The 16775-nt window shown below is 53.0% G+C and overlaps 1 protein-coding gene across 4 annotated transcripts in view; it reads left to right on the forward strand.

The window, feature by feature from the left end:
• EPHB2 (EPH receptor B2) overlaps positions 1 to 16775 on the forward strand; it is a 205676-nt gene that overhangs the window by 165444 nt on the left and 23457 nt on the right. For all 4 annotated transcript variants that reach the window (XM_050790405.1, XM_050790434.1, XM_050790414.1 and 1 more), the window contains exon 6: positions 7360 to 7484. In XM_050790405.1, the coding sequence (XP_050646362.1) occupies positions 7360 to 7484 (125 nt within the window). The remainder of the gene's footprint in view (positions 1 to 7359; positions 7485 to 16775) is intronic.

The following is a 16775-nucleotide window of genomic DNA, read 5'->3' on the forward strand; positions in this document are numbered from 1 at the left end:
GAGAATCTGCCTAGTCCTCGCTTTTCCCTTTCTCCCTCCCTTCCTTCCTCCTTCCTTCCTCACCTTCTCCCTTCCTTCCTCCTTCCTGTCTTCCTTTCTTTCTCCAGTAAATATTGGTCATGCACCCACTCTAAGCCACACACTGTTTCAGGCTCTGGGGATAAAGGATTGAATGAGAGACAAAGTCCCTTATCTCAGATAGTGTTGGTGCTATGACAAAAATAAAATGGGTATGAGAAGGCTACTGGAGGGGAGAGGTAGTCCAGGAGGGCATCTTGGAGGAAGTGACATTTGAGCTCAGACTTCAGTGAAGTGGAGGATTTGGCCATGGAAGATATGGGGGAAGAGGTTTCCAAGCAGAAACACCATGGGGCCAAGGCCCTGAGGCAGAACAGAAAGGCAGCCAGTATGGACGGCTTGGGAGAGAGGGAGCAGGCAGAGGGAGGTGACAGACGCCAGGCAGCTGGGCCTTGTGGGCCACCATAGTGTATCTGTGTCTTATTCTGGGTGCAGTGGGAAGCCGCTAAGGGTCGTCAATGGGGAGTGAAGACATCAGGGAGACACTGGGATCTGCAAGTCTGGGGCTTGGGATGGGGTCTCTGTCCTATGCCCAGCGACCTCTCCCCCACTCCCTTGGAGCTCAGGGATCTTCGGACCAGTGAAAGGGTCGTAGGTCAGGGCTGTGAGGGGAAGCTGAGCCAATCCCCAAGCCCCCCCACCTCTTGCAGCAACCAGGGGCACAGGCTGCTGGCTTCCTGTCCTGTCCTGGGATCCTAGTCCCAGAAGACCCTGAGAGACCATCCCATACAACCCCTTCATGCCCTGAGAAGGAAACGGAGGCACACAGAGGGAAGGCTCCTTCCCCAAGTCTCAGCCAAGGAAGGGGCTAAACTCCCCACTGGGGTTCGCTGAGGGCAACAGGGCCCCTGACCACCTGCTCCAGACAAGCAGGCCCCGCCTGGCCGGCCTCCCCCTGCCCCTCTCCGCCACAAGCCTCTTTTGTGCTTACTCCCTGGGGCTCCATCTCCTTGCAGGGGTCACAGGGCACCGCTGACCCCATTCCCCTGTCAGCGTGCCCGGCTGGTAATTGAAAATACCAGAATTCCCTGATGACCAACTTACAGGGAAACCTGACACCCCAGGGTGGGCGGTGGGCAGCAGGAGGGGTGGGAGAGCATCCAGCTGTTCCCTTTTCTCCACTGTTAATCCCCCTGGATTCCAGGAGAAAGGCCAGCCCTGCTGGCCCCCATGGCCTGCCTTGATCATCTTCCCGGCAAATGCCGCCTCCTTGCCACGCCTGGAGTTACAGGCTTATGGGATCAGAGCCCGGGTGAGCTGCCTGTAACCCAAGCCTGCCAGCTACACCCGCCAGGCCCAGACCCCCAAGGCCGTGTGGGACCGGCCTCCACCAGCAGCTGAGCTCCCAGACCTGGGGCGGGCTGGGTGGGTGGTAGGTGAGTCAGCGGGAAGCAGGCAGGGTTAGCTCTGCAGCAGTCGGAAGGGGGCTGGATCAGGGGCCCTCGGAGGTCCACTGGTTTCCAGATCTCCCTGGTCAGCCGGCATCAGCCACAGCCAGTGGAGGGGAAAGGATGTGTGGGACCTGGGTGAGCCTGGGTTCAAATCCCAGCTCCACTGCTTGCTGTGTGGCCTTGGGCAAGTTACTTCACACTTCCATGCCTCCATGTCCTCATCTGTAAAATGGGTATAACAGTAATACCAGCCTTGTAGGGTTGACAGGAGCATGAAGTAAGTTAACGGATGTGAACCATGTGGTTTGCTGTTAGCTGCACGGCCTTTCCCTTTTTCTGGGCACCATGGGGCATACAGGGGCTGTCAGAATGGCAAGCTGAATGACAAGCTTTTTTTAGTTGAGGAGCAGGTTACCACCCCTACTAGTCCTTCTGTGGCTCCCCAGTGCCTCAGGACTGAAAGTTTGACCCACACTTTCCTCAGCAGCCTCGCCTCTTCCCCTCTCATGGAGCTCTTTGTTTGGCTGCCCCAAGACCCTCTGAGCTCCAGGGCCCTATATGAAGAGTGTAGCCCAGGCAGGTGAGGGGGGCAGGCTCAGCAGAAGCCAAGCTACAAGCAGCCGCGTGGCAGGTGGATCATATACTAGACCAGGACTCAGCTGCTCCTGGCTCTAGTCCAGGTCTACCACTACCAGCTGCGTATCCTTGGAAAAGTCACTTTCTTTCTCTGGCCCTGAATCCACTAGTCCTCAAAGTGTGGTCCACAGACCAGCAGTATCAACATCACCTGGGAGTTTGCTAGAAATGCACATTATCAGGCCCCACCCCAGACCTGCTGAAGTAGCATCTCGGTGGGGGGTGTTGTGGGGAGGCCAGCAGTGTGAATTTTAATAAAGTCTCCTGGTTATCATTATGCCCATTCAAGTTTTAAAAGTGCTGTAATCTAGGATACATTCTACAATTGTCCTTTGTTGGGAGGTGAAACTCCAGAGAGAGGTGCGAACAGAGCAGCCCCTGCTGAAATCCCAGAAGGTGATGTGAACAGAGCAGCTCTGCTGAATTCCCTGAAGGTGGTGTGAGTGGAGCAGATCCTGATGAATTCCCAGGAAGAGGTGTGAATGGAGCAGCTTCTGCTGAAATCCCACACAGTGGTGTGAATGGAGCAGCCCCTGCTGAAATCCCCAAAGGTGGTGTGAACGGAGCAGCCCCTGCTGAAATCCCTGAAGGTGGTGTGAACAGAGCACCCTCTGCTGAAATCCCTGACAGTGGTGTGAACAGAGCAGCCCCTGCTGAAATCCCCAAAGGTGGTGTGAATGGAGCAGCCCCTGCTGAAATCCCTGAAGGTGGTGTGAACAGAGCAGCCCCTGCTGAAATCCCCAAAGGTGGTGTGAATGGAGCAGCCCCTGATGAAATCCCTGAAGGTGGTGTGAACGGAGCAGCCTCTGCTGAAATTCCTGAAGGTGGTGTGAACAGAGCAGCCCCTGCTGAATTCCCAGGGAGAGGTGTGAACAGAGCAGCTCCTGCTGAAATCCCAGGGAGAAGTGTGAACAGAGCAGCTCCTGCTGAAATCCCAGGGAGAGGTGTGAACAGAGCAGCTTCTGCTGAAATCCCAGACAGTGGTGTGAATGAAGAAGCCCCTGCTGAAATCCCTGAAGGTGGTGTGAACAGAGCAGCTCCTGCTGAAATCCCAGGGAGAGGTGTGAATGGAGCAGCCTCTGCTGAAATCCCTGAAGGTGATGTGAATGGAGCAGCCTCTGCTGAACTCCCAAGGAGAAGTGTGAATGGAGCAGCCCCTGCTCTTGTTCAAGGCTGAATCACTTTGATCAAGTCCTGAAATGGGAGCTTGGATCCCACAGCTCCATGCCGCTTCTGAGTCTTACAGCTTCCCCAGTGCCTAGCATGGTGCCCATCCTGGGACAGGCACTCATTTAGTTGAAACACAGTGTGCTTCCTCCCATTAAGCCGTGAGTCCCTGGAAGGCTGGGATGCTGTGAGGTTCCTCTCCAGAGTCCCGGCACCCAGCATCATGTTAGCATCATAGCAACTCCATGAACTGAAAAATTCTTCACAATATCTCCCTCCTGAGGGGTGCCCAGCACCCCACTCAGACCTTCACATGCATTTCCACTGCCTTCTCACAGCATCCTGGCCAGGTGAGGGTTCCTGCTTGATAGGTATGAAAACTGAGGCTCAGGAAGGCTAAAAGTACCTGTTCAAGGCCACAAGTGAGTGAGTGGAGGAGCAGGGAGCTGCATACAGGTCTGTCGGACTCCACCCTCAGGGCTCCCCACCGCTAGGCTAGATGGCCTTGCCCGGGACTGGATGGGAGCGTCCTGACCTGGGCACTGTGCGGGTCTAGGCATGAAGCAGTAGGTGAGTGAGCACACCTGGAAGCAGCGCAATCCAAATACTCCTCACCCATCCTTGCCCTTGCGGCTCTGAGTCTGATGCTCTGTTGATGCAACACACATCGACGTGCTGTGAGACAGCAGCACGCCTCCGACTCCACCCTTCACACATCCCTCCCCACCTGCTTGGCCGGCCCTCTGGGAGACAGACCCAGTATTTCAAGGAGCCCTGGAGGCTGCCTCACCCAGCCCCTCACCCCAGAACTGTCCTCAGGCCCCTGGAGGCAGGGGTGGGGGCATCACTCCCAGAATCTCTGGCAGCTGAGTTTCAAGCATCCTCCTTAGCTTCTCAGGGCACCCCCTGTCACACCCCCACCTCCACCACACACAGACCCAGTTGTCAGCCCCTGTGGGTTGGATGAGAGGCGCTGAGAAGCCGGGGGGAAGCATGGGGATTGGGGTGCTTCCCGGGCCAGCACAGGGGATGAGCCCTCAGATTGGCCCTGCTCTGTGACACTCCAGAAGGGCCTGATTTTGTTGTTTCACTGGGACACCGACCACTGACAAGCCCGTGACAGGGGCAGACAGCTGGACTTCATAAAGAAGCTGGACCCTCGGCACTCCGGACAGCAGAACACTCAACTCCTCACAAAGGCAGCTCCGCGGGGAGGGGTGGCGCTGGGGCTGGAGGCAGGTGGGAAGTAGGAACTGCTTTGAGACCCAGAGGGGGTAATAGCTAGGGCAGGATGACTCAGCTCCAAGCCCACCTCAGCTCCTCGCCAGCTGTGTGATCTTGGGGAAGTCACTGTGCCTCTCTGAGCCGCTGATACCTCTTCTGCAAAGTGCAGATATTGACCCCCATCCTACATGATTGTTGAGGGGGTTAAATGAGATGCCACAGGTCCATGCTCAGTGCACTGTGACAGGTGACACCCACGAACACCGACGGCGCTGACCACATGCCAGGCACTACACTGAGCACACAACCAGACCCCTGATCCCTCTTGGGAGAGGCCAATGCCCCTGGCAGGGCAAGGAGCCAAGCTGAGAGTCAGGCAGCCTCCCCTGGGTGTAAAACGAACAGAGGCTCATCAGGGCCATGTGGACCAGGGTCTAAGTCCTTCGTGCGTGTGCTGCCACCTCATCTGGAGTGTCTCAGGACAATTTTCCACGGCTCCTTGGGGTGCTGGGGGGAGTCTGGACCTGCCCAGACCCACGCTGGCCCCCAGGCTCATCCTCGGCGTCAAGGGCTGCAGGGGGAGGACTGGCAGGGAACATCGGAGCCTCAAGGCCTCAGAGATCTTCTAGCCTGGCCTAGGGTGCCCAGGAGGAAGCCAGGTCCAGAGGAGAGGCAGCTCGCCTAGGTCACACAGCCAGTTAGCAGCAAGGCAGAGAGGCAGTCTAGGGGCAGACACAGAGCAGGAAATGGGTGCATCAGCTCCAGCCTTCAAACCCCACAGCCGATGTTCAGGTCCCCCTGAGCTCCTACCAGGCCTGCTCCACACTCACATCCCATATGGTCAGAGCCCCTACAGAGCAAGACTTGGGGCTGGGAGAAGCATCAGCCTCCACTTTCCAGCGTCCCTGTATCAGCTGATACAGGACATCTACTTGTGAAAGACCTGCCCAGGAACGAGGAAAGAATGCAGGAGGTGCTCCCTTCACCCTGGTGAGTCCTCAGCCCCTCCTGGGACCACAAACATCTCGGGCCCAGAGAAGCAAGGAGGCTTGCCAGAGTCACACCACGGGTGTGGGGACCACGTTGAGAGTCCCTCTCTGGCCAGTCCCACTCTGGAACAAACACTGTTCTGGCAAGATGCAGACCTGGGTCCAAATCCCGGCTTCCCCACTGACTGTGCGATCTCAGGAAGCCACATGCAGCTTGGAACGTCAATGTCTTCACCTGTCAGCAGGAGTGATACACTCTCTTATCAACAGTCAACTCAGGAAGCGAGTGTAAAGGGCCCAGGGCCATGTCTACACAGAGTTGATGCTTCCTGGAGGTTTGCTTCGTGTGAGAAGGAGGCAAAAGACAGCAGGCCGGATGCATTATGAAATAAGGACTCAAGTATGGGCTGTGTGCCATAGACCTACCTCGGCAGCTCACACCTCCTCTCTTGACCTCAGTTTCCACAACTGCAAAATAAGGGAATTGGGCCAGGCATGGTGGCTCATGCCTATAATCCCAGCACTTTGAGAGGCTGATGCAGGAGGGGATCACTTGAGCCCAGGAGTTCGAGACCAACCTGGGCAACGTGGCAAAACCCTGTCTCTACAAAAAATACAAAAATTAACGCCAGACTCTGTGTCTCACGCCTGCAACCCCAGCACTCTGGGAGACCAAGGCAGGCAGATCACCTGAGGTCAGGAGTTTGAGACCAGCCTGGCCAACATGGTGAAACTCTGTCTCTACTAAAAATACAAAAATTAACCAGGTGTGGTGGTGCACACCTGTAATTCCAGCTACTCAGGAGGCTGAGGTAGGAGAATCGCTTGAACCCAGGAGGCAGAGGTTGCAGTGAGCCAAGATCACGAAACTGCACTCTAGCCAGGGTGACAGAGCAAGACTCCATCTCAAAAAAAAAAAAAAAAAAAAATTAGCCAGGTATGGTGGCACACACCTGTGGTCCCAGCTACCTGGGAAGCTGAGGTAGGAGGATCACTTGAGCCCAGGAAGTTGAGGCTACAATGAGCTGTGTTCATGCCACTGCACTCCAGCCTGGGTAACAGAGTCTCAAAAAATAACGATCATAAAATCAAATGAGGGAATTGTACTAAGGTATTTCTTCTTGCCACTCTTTGAGACAGAGTTTCGCTCTTGTCGCCCAGGCTAGAGTGCAATGGTGCAATCTCAGCTCAGCAACCTCTGAGGCTCAAGTGATTCTCCTGCCTCAGCCTCCGAAGTAGCTGGGATTACAAGCATGAAGCACCATGCCTGCCTAATTTTGTATTTTTGGTAGAAACAGGGTTTCACCATGTTGGCAAGGCTGGTCTTGAACTCCTGACCTCAGGTGATCTGCCTGCCTCAGCCTCCCAAAGTCCTGGGATTACAGGCGTGAGCCACTGCACCTGGCCGTGTACTAAGCATTTCTAAGTACATGTATTTCTAAGCATCCTTCTAGCACTGCACACAGCCTCCCTGACTACTTGTCTCTTCATCCAACCACCTCTGTGAGTGCACTTGCAGCACTGATGGGAGGAATGGGGAGGCGGGGAAGTGACTGATAGATTTGTTGAGATGAAATTCACATGACATACAATTAACTGTTTCTATCTCTACTGTCTCTCGACTTGATGTGGCCGGAGCTTCCCCAGGGCTGGTGAAGTCTTCAGTGTCTATGACCTGAAGGTGCCCAATGAGAGCTCAGCAGCGGCACCCATAGCCCTGCATGAGCCCCTCCCAGACTGGCTGTGTGGCCTCGCCAGATGCCCTTCCCTCTCTGATCCCACAGTTCCCCCCATGTCTGAGCACCTCTGAGGGTGGGCCAGAAGCTGCACCTTCTCATGCCTCCCTGACCCCTGACCTCTGGCCTCTCTTCCAGCTCCGTCGGCCGTGTCCATCATGCATCAGGTGAGCCGCACCGTGGACAGCATTACCCTGTCGTGGTCCCAGCCAGACCAGCCCAATGGCGTGATTCTGGACTATGAGCTGCAGTACTATGAGAAGGTACCTATGGGCGGGCTTGGTGCTCTCCCCATCACCCACCTCCCTGAGGGCCCCTGTCCCAGGCTGAGGCCTGGGGGTTCTGCCCCTCCGCAAGATGAGATGCGTTGGTGCAGGAGAAAGAGCACTGGCCTTGGAGACAGGCTGCCTGGCTCCCAACCCGGCTGCACTCCTCCCCACTGAGACCTCGGGCAGGTGCCTTGACCTCTCTGGGTCTCACTTTTCTAGTCTGGAGGATCCGCCCAGCAATCTCAATAAAATGCAACAGTCACATCCCTTTCCCCACCACGACCCTTTCATCTTGACCTCAGTGGCTTGATGTTGTGAAAAACTGGGTTTCCAAAAAGCTGCACTTATGAAGTGACAATTAGTCACTCACCTCTTCTTGGACAGAGATTTGAAACTGCTCGAGGGCGCTTCGGCCTGCCCCGCTCTGATTCCTGCTAAAACACCCACTTTCACTCGCCTGTATGCCCTTTGCATGGGGGGAGGTGATTTCACTTCGAGCTTTTCAATCAGACCTTCATTACTCCCTTCGGGGACCCAAGGTGGAAGCTCCTGGGATGGTAGAAGGAGCACTGGACTAGGAGTGAGAAGCCATAGGTTCAAATCCCAGCTCCATCCTTCACCAGCTGTGTGACCTTGGGCAGGCGTCTTTCTCCCTCTGAACCTCAGTTTCCACCTGTGTCGAGTGTGGGTGAGACCCCTTGTGGGGAGCTATACAGGTTATGGAGAAAGGGCAGCATTGTACCTGGCCCTCAGCACAGGCCACGCATGTCCCTGGCCTTCCTCCTCTGCCCTGCCTGCTGCACAGTGGATGATGGTGACAGGATAGGAGGCCAGGTGGATGTGGGGCCTGCACAGTATGGGGGCCGGGAAGTAGACAGCACGATTGCCCGCCCACATGGCTGGATATCAGAGGCCCCCAGAAGCCTCTCCTATGAATGATGATTTCTCTTACCTGCTCCAGGAGGCAACAAACAGCCACAGAGGCTGCAAGGGCCCCTGGGAAAGGCATCGCAGGGCTTCCATTCAGACTAAGACATCAATGACTGATAGGGAGGCCTCTCATTGAGGGCAAGTCCAAGGGTAACTGCAAATGGATAGAAGGGCTCTCCCTGAAGGCTGACAGGAAGAGTACAGACAGTTGCAGCCAGTTCTGCTGGAGCCCGGCTTTCTAGGGCCCAGCCTGGCCTTTGCACTGTCTTAACTGCTGGATCAGCTAACCAGGGTGGTCTCCGGGGCCTTTCAAACACTTACCCTGCCTTCACCGGCCGCCTTACCATTGCTTGAGCATGTGTTCATCCTGTCCCCTAGGCAGTGCATTCCAAGAGGTCAGGGGTTACATCTCCATTCACCACCTTCTCCCCGGCACCCAGGCCCCAGGCCTGGCACCAGGGAGACACTTGATCAATATCAGTTGAATGAACAAGTGAATAAATCCCTTCCCTTGTGCCCTGGCCCCCAAACACCTCCTGGGACTTCATGCCTGCCATCCCCTCACCCACCTACCTCGCTGCCCACCCTTTTCCCTCATCCTCCCTTCATCTCTTGGAATCTTCAGGGTCCCTCCCAAATGTCACCTCTGCCACAAGCGAACATGGACTCTGCCCCTCTCTTACAGCACCGCATGTGGGTGGAGGGTGCTCCTGTCTCCCGCAGGGGGCCGTGGACACTGAAGGAATGAATCGTGTGAATGAATGAGAGACGTGAGTGACGGAGCCTGTGAATCAAAGAGGGAACTGGCTGGGCACCGTGGCTCATGCCTGTAATCCCAGCACTTTGGGAGGCCGAGGCGGACGGATCACCTGAGGTCAGGAGTTCGAGACCAGCCTGGCCAACATAGTAAAAGCCCATCTCTACTAAAAATACAAAAATTATCTGGGCGTGGTGTCGCACGCCTGTAATCCCAGCACTTTGGGAGGCTGAGGTGGCTGGATCACGGGGTCAGGAGTTCGAGACCAGCCTGACCAACATGGTGAAACCCCGTCTCTACTGAAAATACAAAAATTAGCTGGGCATGGTGGCGCATGCCTGTAATCCCAGCTACTCAGGAGGCTGAGGCAGGAGAATCACTTGAACCCAGGAGATGGAGGTTGCAGTGAGCTGAGATCATGCCACTGCACTCCAGCCTGGGTGACACAGTGAGATACTGTCTCAAAAAAAAAAAAAAAAAAAAAAAAAGAGGGACCCAGTGGGTGGCTGGATATGGATGAGTAGATATATGGATGAATTTTTTTTGTCTAAACTGCTCCTATCCCTACATTTTCCACCTGGCCAGCTCTGACTCAACCTTCTAGATCTTAGCCTAACATCACCTCCACAGAGAAGCCCTCCATCACTGCCCAGATGCCATCCAATGCCCCATTTCATCTTCTCCTTGTACCTTGCCCTTCTGCATAGCGTTTATCACAATTACCATTTTTAAGTGTTATTGAGTAATTAGGTATTTACTACTTCTACATTGAGTTAGATAGTAAGTTCCTTGAGGGTGGAGATCTTGCCATGATCTCTGCTGTGTCCCCAGCGCCTGGCACACAGTAGGTACTCAAGAGCTGTTTTTTGGATGATTCAGGAAGTGGCCACATGAGGGCCTGAGCTGTGGGTGGTGTGAGGAAGCAGCCCCACCCCTCGCTGGGCCCTGGAGGGCCTCTAGGCAGGAGCCAGCGTCTCTGCTCCCCGCAGCAGGAGTAGCTTAGCAACTCAGAACCCAAAAAGGCCAAAAAAAAAAAAAACCTAATTAAGGAGCTTTGTGATTAAATGAAACTGAAAGTGTTTGCCCCCAAAGACAGCAACGGAAATGAGGAATCCCAGTGCGGGTCCTGCCTACGACCCATTTCCTACCACAGCGGGCAGGCCTGGGGAGGCTGCTGGAGGTGTGAACCGGGAGGCAGCTCTGCCCTACTTTCTGCCGCTGCCCGAGCATCCCCAGGTCCCTGCTGAGGGTGGCAGGACCTGCAGGCTCTGCAGCAGCCAAGGTTACCACCTGCTCACATTTCATGAGCACTTGCTATGTGCTAAGCGCGTCACCTCTAGTGTCTCATTTATCCTCACCACAGGGCTCTTCACCCCATTGGATGGAAGGGGAAACTGAGGCACGGAGTTCCATAACTTACCCAAGAGGATCCAGCAAGGATTTTGACCTATGGTCTCACTCTTTACTTGGCTGTCCTGCCTCCCAGATTTTTTTCCCCAGGGATGCTTCTGGGATGACCTTTAAGAGGTAGACAGGACCAGCCCCTGCCACGGAGACTGTTAGGCATAAATGGTGAGGCGGGCCAAGCAGTGAGAGGCTGAAGGCACAACAGCCTGAAGTACACCTGTGATGAGACGTGGCCCTACTTCTTTCAGTCCCTCCCCCAGGGCCTGGGGTACAGAGAGGGACAGCTTGGCATCTGCCAGTGAGGAGATGGACACTGGTTCACTCAACTTTCAGTCTCACCAGTTTTGGGTCAGGCACTAAGCTGGGTACCAGGAATTCTGAGGGTGACCAGGTGACTCGGAGGCCTCAGGGACTTCACAGTCCAGGGAAAAAGAGTCAGACACTGAGAGCCATGAGACAAGGTGTGACACTAGCCACAGAAGGGTCAGCAAAGGTCCCAGGGGGGCACCAATAGGGGCCCACAGTCCTGGCATGAGTGAGGGAAAGCCTTCATTCAGTGACACTTGGGCTGAGTCTTGAAAGATGCTAGGAGTTCACCAGACAAACTCGCAGGTGGGAACACAGTCATTCTAGGCATTGGGAATCGCAGGTGCAAAGGCCCTGGGGCAGGGATGTGAGGGCTGTGTTCAGGAAACAGACAAGGCAAGTGTGGCAGAAGCAGGAGCATCAGGCGAGGAGGTTGGGAGGGAGGCTAGGCTAAATGTCATGGGCCTTCCAGCCTTGGGAGTCTGGATTCAATTTAAAGTATGATGGGATGGCTCTGGAATGATGCAGTCTGACTCAGACTCCTTTAAAGATCCCTGTAGCTTGCTGTGTGGAGAATGGATTCCAGGAAGACAGAGAGACCCAGGGAGCACCTGTACAGGGCTCCCAGTGGACGCCAAGTGAGAAATGATGGTAGGTAGCTGGGGGAGTTGGCAGCAGAGATGGCAAATGCCAGCAAAGTCTATACACACACACACACACATATATATACATATATATATATATTTTTGTTTTGTTTTGTTTTGTTTTTTAGATGGAGTTTTATACTTGTCACCCAGGCTGGAGTGCAATGGTGCGATCTCAGCTCACCACAACCTCCGCCTCCCAGGTTCAAGCGATTCTCCTGCCTCAGCTTCCCAAGTAGCTGCGATTATAGGCATAAGCCACCATGCCCGGCTTATTTTGTATTTTAAGTAGAGACGAGGTTTCTCCATGTTGGTCAGGCTGGTCTCAAACTCCCAACCTCAAGTGATCCGCCCGCCTTGGCCACCCAAAGTGCTCAGATTACAGGCGTGAGCCACTGCGCCCAACCAGCAAAGTCTGTAGTTTAAAGCCTGGAGGACCCGGGAAATGTGAAGGGTGACTCCTAAGAGATGGAGGTGCCTTTTCCTGGGGCAGATGCGGGTTTGTGATTTGCAGGTGTGGTGCTTACTGGGGCAAAGGGGTTGGAGTTTAGGGAGGGTAGAGAACAGCAGCCAGGAGAGTGTGCAGAGGAAGAACCAGAAGATAGGATCCGGGAGAATGCCAGGGTTTAGGGAGGGGAAGAAAGCAGAGTTGATGAAAATATTAGAGGAGGTGCTGGCAGAGGGGTAGGAGCAGAACCAGGAGCCATATCTATCCCTGACCTCTCAGACAAGGCTGTGATATGCCAGCCATCACCACCAGGGAGGGACAGCTAGGCTGCAGGTGGTGAGATTTATTCCAGCAAGTCCGCAGCCGGCTTACCTAACACGGGAATCCTCTTGTGTCTGCTATTAGATTCTTTCCTGAATACTCCAATCTTCCTAGGAAGGGAAGTCAGATACTAAGCCCTGCAGGCCCGTGCCGCCCCCACCTCCACCTCTTCCCCACTCTTTTCCTTCTTCAGAAATGGCTTTCTTAGAGCGGATTCTCCATTTGGCCTTTCCCCAGCCCCACTGGAATTTCCCAGCCTGCCCGGAGCCCAGAGCTGACAACTGCGTTGCTAGATGGCTTGTGGAGGCCACTGATGAATGGCGGTGGCCTTGTGCAGACCCAGGCCTGGCTGCTTCCATCAGTTCCAGCGCCCCAGGGGAGGTGGCCTCATTTGGCAGCTACGCCAAAACACACAGGTTCAGGATCCCCCTAGTCCCTCAAGAACTCAAGGAGAAGAGCCGTTCATGAGGCCACCTGTGGTCAATGGACCTTGTAGCCCACATCGATTTTAGGATTTATTTAACAGAAAGTGAAGAGGAAGGACATTCCAGGCAGAAGGAGCAAATGTTGGGGGATGGGGGGCGAACTATGAAAGTTCAGGCCATATTCAGGTTGTTGCCCAGTACCTGGAGTAGGATCTACCTGGAGAGGTTCGTCCACTCATTCATTCACTTTTGCCTTCATCCATCCATTTAACAAACATGGGTAAGGGCTTACTCTATAATGGTTTTTTTTTGTTTGCTTGTTTTTTGGGTTTTGTTTGTTTGTTTGTTTTGCTTGTTTGTTTTTGTTTTTTTGAGACAACAGAGTTTCATTCTTGTTGCCCAGGCTGGAATGCCATGACGCGATCTCAGCTCACTGCAACCTCCGCCTCCTGGGTTCAAGTGATACTCCTGCCTCAGTCTCCCAAGTAGCTGGGGTTACAGGCATGTGTCACCACGCTCAGCTAATTTTTTGTATTTTTAGTAGAGATGGTGTTTCACCATGTTGGTCAGACTGGTCTCAAACTCTTGACCTCAGGTGATCCAGCCGCCTCAGCCTCCCAAAGTGCTGGGATTACAGGTGTGAACCACTGCGCCCGGCCTCTGTAATGGTTTTGATGATAACAGTGATGATGGGAGCCAACATTTATTAAGTCTTTTTATGTGCTAGAGACTGTGCTAAGAAGCTTTACCTATATTTTCCTTTTAAATCTCCACAACCACCTCTTGTGGTAACTACTGGCATTAACCCACTTTAGAAATTAGAAAACCGAGGCCTGGAAGGCTTAAGACATGCACTCAATGCCTCAGTGGCCCTAAGCTTCCAGGTAAGTGCTCAGACTAAGGAGTAGCGGATTTCATACTGAATTTCTTCCCATCACCCCTTGGTGCTTAATCACTGTTCAGATAAAGGTACCCCAGGGAGAGGAGAGACTGAAGGGAATTAGCATCTCTAGGGCATCTCCAATGTGCCAGGCACTACCTGATCAAATTTTATCTTCACAGCAGCCCTGAAAGGTTGGCATTTATTGTTCCTTTTATTTGGAATAGAAAACAGGGACTCAGGGAAGTGAAGGGTCTTTCCTAAGGTCACGGTGCAATTAAGTGAAAAAACAAGGATATGAAGCAGCTTCCAGCTGGGTACAGTGACTGACGCCTGTAATCCCAGCACTTTGGGAGGCTGAGACGGGTGGGTCACTTGAGTCCAGGAGCTCCAGACCAGCCTGGGTAACATGATGAAACCCTGTCTCTACCAAAATTACAAAACTTAGCCGGATATGATGGTGTGTGCCTGTAGTCCTAGCTACTAGGGAGGCTGAGGTGGGAGGATCGCTTGTGTATGGGAAGTCCAGGCTGCAATGAGCCATAATCGCGCCACTGCACTCCAGCCTGAGTCACAGAGCAAGACCCTGTCTCAAAAAAAAAAAAAAAAAAAAATATATATATATATATATAGAGAGAGAGAGAGAGAGAGAGAGAGAAATTTAAAAAGGAACAGCTTCTAATCCCTTGCCCAGCTTTAAAGAAGGGAGCTGCTCAGGATGGTTCCTCGCTCTCCTGAGGCACCTATGGAACCCACAGCCATCTCCCATCTCCCTCACATAATCAGGACTTAAAACCTCCAGCGTCTCTAAGTGGGCACCCACCCAGTTTACAGAATCTAACCCGTTTTCAAGTCTGAGCAACGCCCATGTCGTACAGTGGCACTTAGTGTTCATGTCTGGTACTGCATCCCAGGTTTTGTAGATTTTTGAATACCAATTTAATGTTCATTCATTATGTCAATAATTAGTGAACACTTGCTGTGTGGCAAGCCTGGGGAGTCCAGAGATGAGCAAGACATGGTCCCTGGCCTCAGGAAATCCACATCCTTAAAGAAGATGGAGAAGTATATTAGGACAATAGGTGGGAGAGGAGACAATTGAGACCTGCAACCCCTGGCTGGGACATCTGGGAAGTCTCCCCAGCAGAGGTGGCACTTGCGTTGAGTCTAGACCAATGAGTAGGGCACTGCAAGACAAGTGAGGAAAGGGTATTTCAGACAGGAGCAACAGTGCTTGCAAAAACTCAGCGTGTCCGTGGAAGATAGACTTGCTAGATAAAATACAAGACACATGATTACATTTGAATTTTTTAAAAATAAATGTTTTAGTACAAATGTGTCCCAAATATTGCATGGGGCATACTTACACGAAAACGTATTTGTTGTTCATCTGAAATTTAAATTTGACTGAGCAGCATCCTATATTTGTGTTTGCTAAATCTGGCAGCTCTACCAAGGAAGGGGGAAAGAGTTAGGGGTAGCAGGAACCTAGGAAACATTAGGGATGTCACAGGAGAGACTGGAAAATGGCGGGTCATGAAGGGTCTGGAATGCCAGGCTAAGGAGTCAGCCTTCACCCTGTGGGCACTGGAGAAGGACTTTGTTTGAGGGACCCTGGGCTTGGTACAGGGGAACAAAAACAAGCCCTCCCTCGTGGGCTCATAGTCAAGGGGGCGAGAGGAGCCTCAGCCCAAAGTTGAGGGGGCGTAGCAGAAACCCCCTCCTGTGGCACTCACAGATAGTGCTCTGGGACTCAGAGAAGGAAGAGGTACATGTGGCTGGGACGTCAAGGAGGCTTCCTGGAGGAGGAGGCAGATGATCTGGCTCAGCAAAAGAAACCCTCTCTGCTTCTGCCCCACCAAGCTATCCCTGCCATCCCCTGTTATGGGGGTGGTAGAGACACATCTTCAGGTCCGCCCCCTTCATATCCCCTATATCCCAAGCTTTTTCTCACCTCCTTTCCTCTGAACCTGCTGCCCCTTCTGCCAGGCATGCACATCTTCGCCTGGGTGGTTCCTGTTTGTTCTTTGAGATCCCATTCCAGTGCCCCCCACTCATGAAGGAGCTTTCCTGACTTCACCTGGTAGCCCCTGATATGGTTTGGCTGTATCCCCACCCACATCTCATCTTGAATTGTAGTTCCCATAATCCCCACCTGTTGTGGGAGGGACCTGGTAGGAGGTAATTGAATCATGGGGGCAGTTACCCCCATGCTGTTCTCATGATAGTGAGTGAGTTCTCACAAAATTGGATGGCTTTATAAGGGGCGTTTTCCCCTTTGCTTGGCACTCCTCTCTCCTGCCACCATGTGAAGAACTACATGTTTGCTTCTTCTTCTGCCATGGTTGTAAGTTTCCTGAGGCCTCCCCAGACATAAGGAACTGTGGGTCAATTAAACCTCTTTCCTTTATAAATTACCTAGTTTTGGGTATGTCCTTATAGCAGCATGAGAAGGGACTAACGCAGCCCCCATCCTAGACCAGGTCACATGCCCCACAGCATGTGCTTACCCTATCAGTGTGAGCCTGTTATGCCTATTGATTCATTTTGTCCTCTGAACAAACTCTGAGGTAGCTACTGTTACTATCCCCCTTTTACAGATGAAGATACAGAGAAGTTAAGGAACTTGCCCAAGGTCACAGAGGTAATATAGAGTGGAGCCAGGATTTGAACCCAAGAAGTCTGGCTCCAGCTTGTGATCTTAACCTCCATGCTATAAAGCCTGTAATAACATTGCACACACTGAATCTCCATTGTTTTGGGAAGGTTTTCAAGGGCTCCATGCACTCCATGATGTGTATGTGACTGGCATGTACAACTAGGTGTGCCTTCTTCTGGATAAGGGTTCACAGATTTTCATCACAAAAAAAATTTCTCAGAGAGCTTCATGATCTTCAAAGGGTTGGGATTCTCACACTGCTCGCTTTTCCAGACTGAGCTCTCCAAGGCCAGGACCTGTGCCTTAGCCCCCTTTAGAAACCCAGTACCAGCCTAGTGCAAAGAGGATATTTGGGGAAGTTTTGCCAGGTGGCTGGCAGATGCCTAAACGAGCATCATCTGTATCCGACCCAACCACATCTCCACTCCCACTGCAGTAGCTGGATCTTTGTCCTGTGCTAGATTCCTTGGATCACCCTGGGTAGCACTCAGGAAGCCAGAATTGATGT

Source organism: Macaca thibetana, chromosome 1 (genome assembly GCF_024542745.1).
Source record: "Macaca thibetana thibetana isolate TM-01 chromosome 1, ASM2454274v1, whole genome shotgun sequence".
Classification (NCBI taxonomy): Eukaryota; Metazoa; Chordata; class Mammalia; order Primates; family Cercopithecidae; genus Macaca; species Macaca thibetana.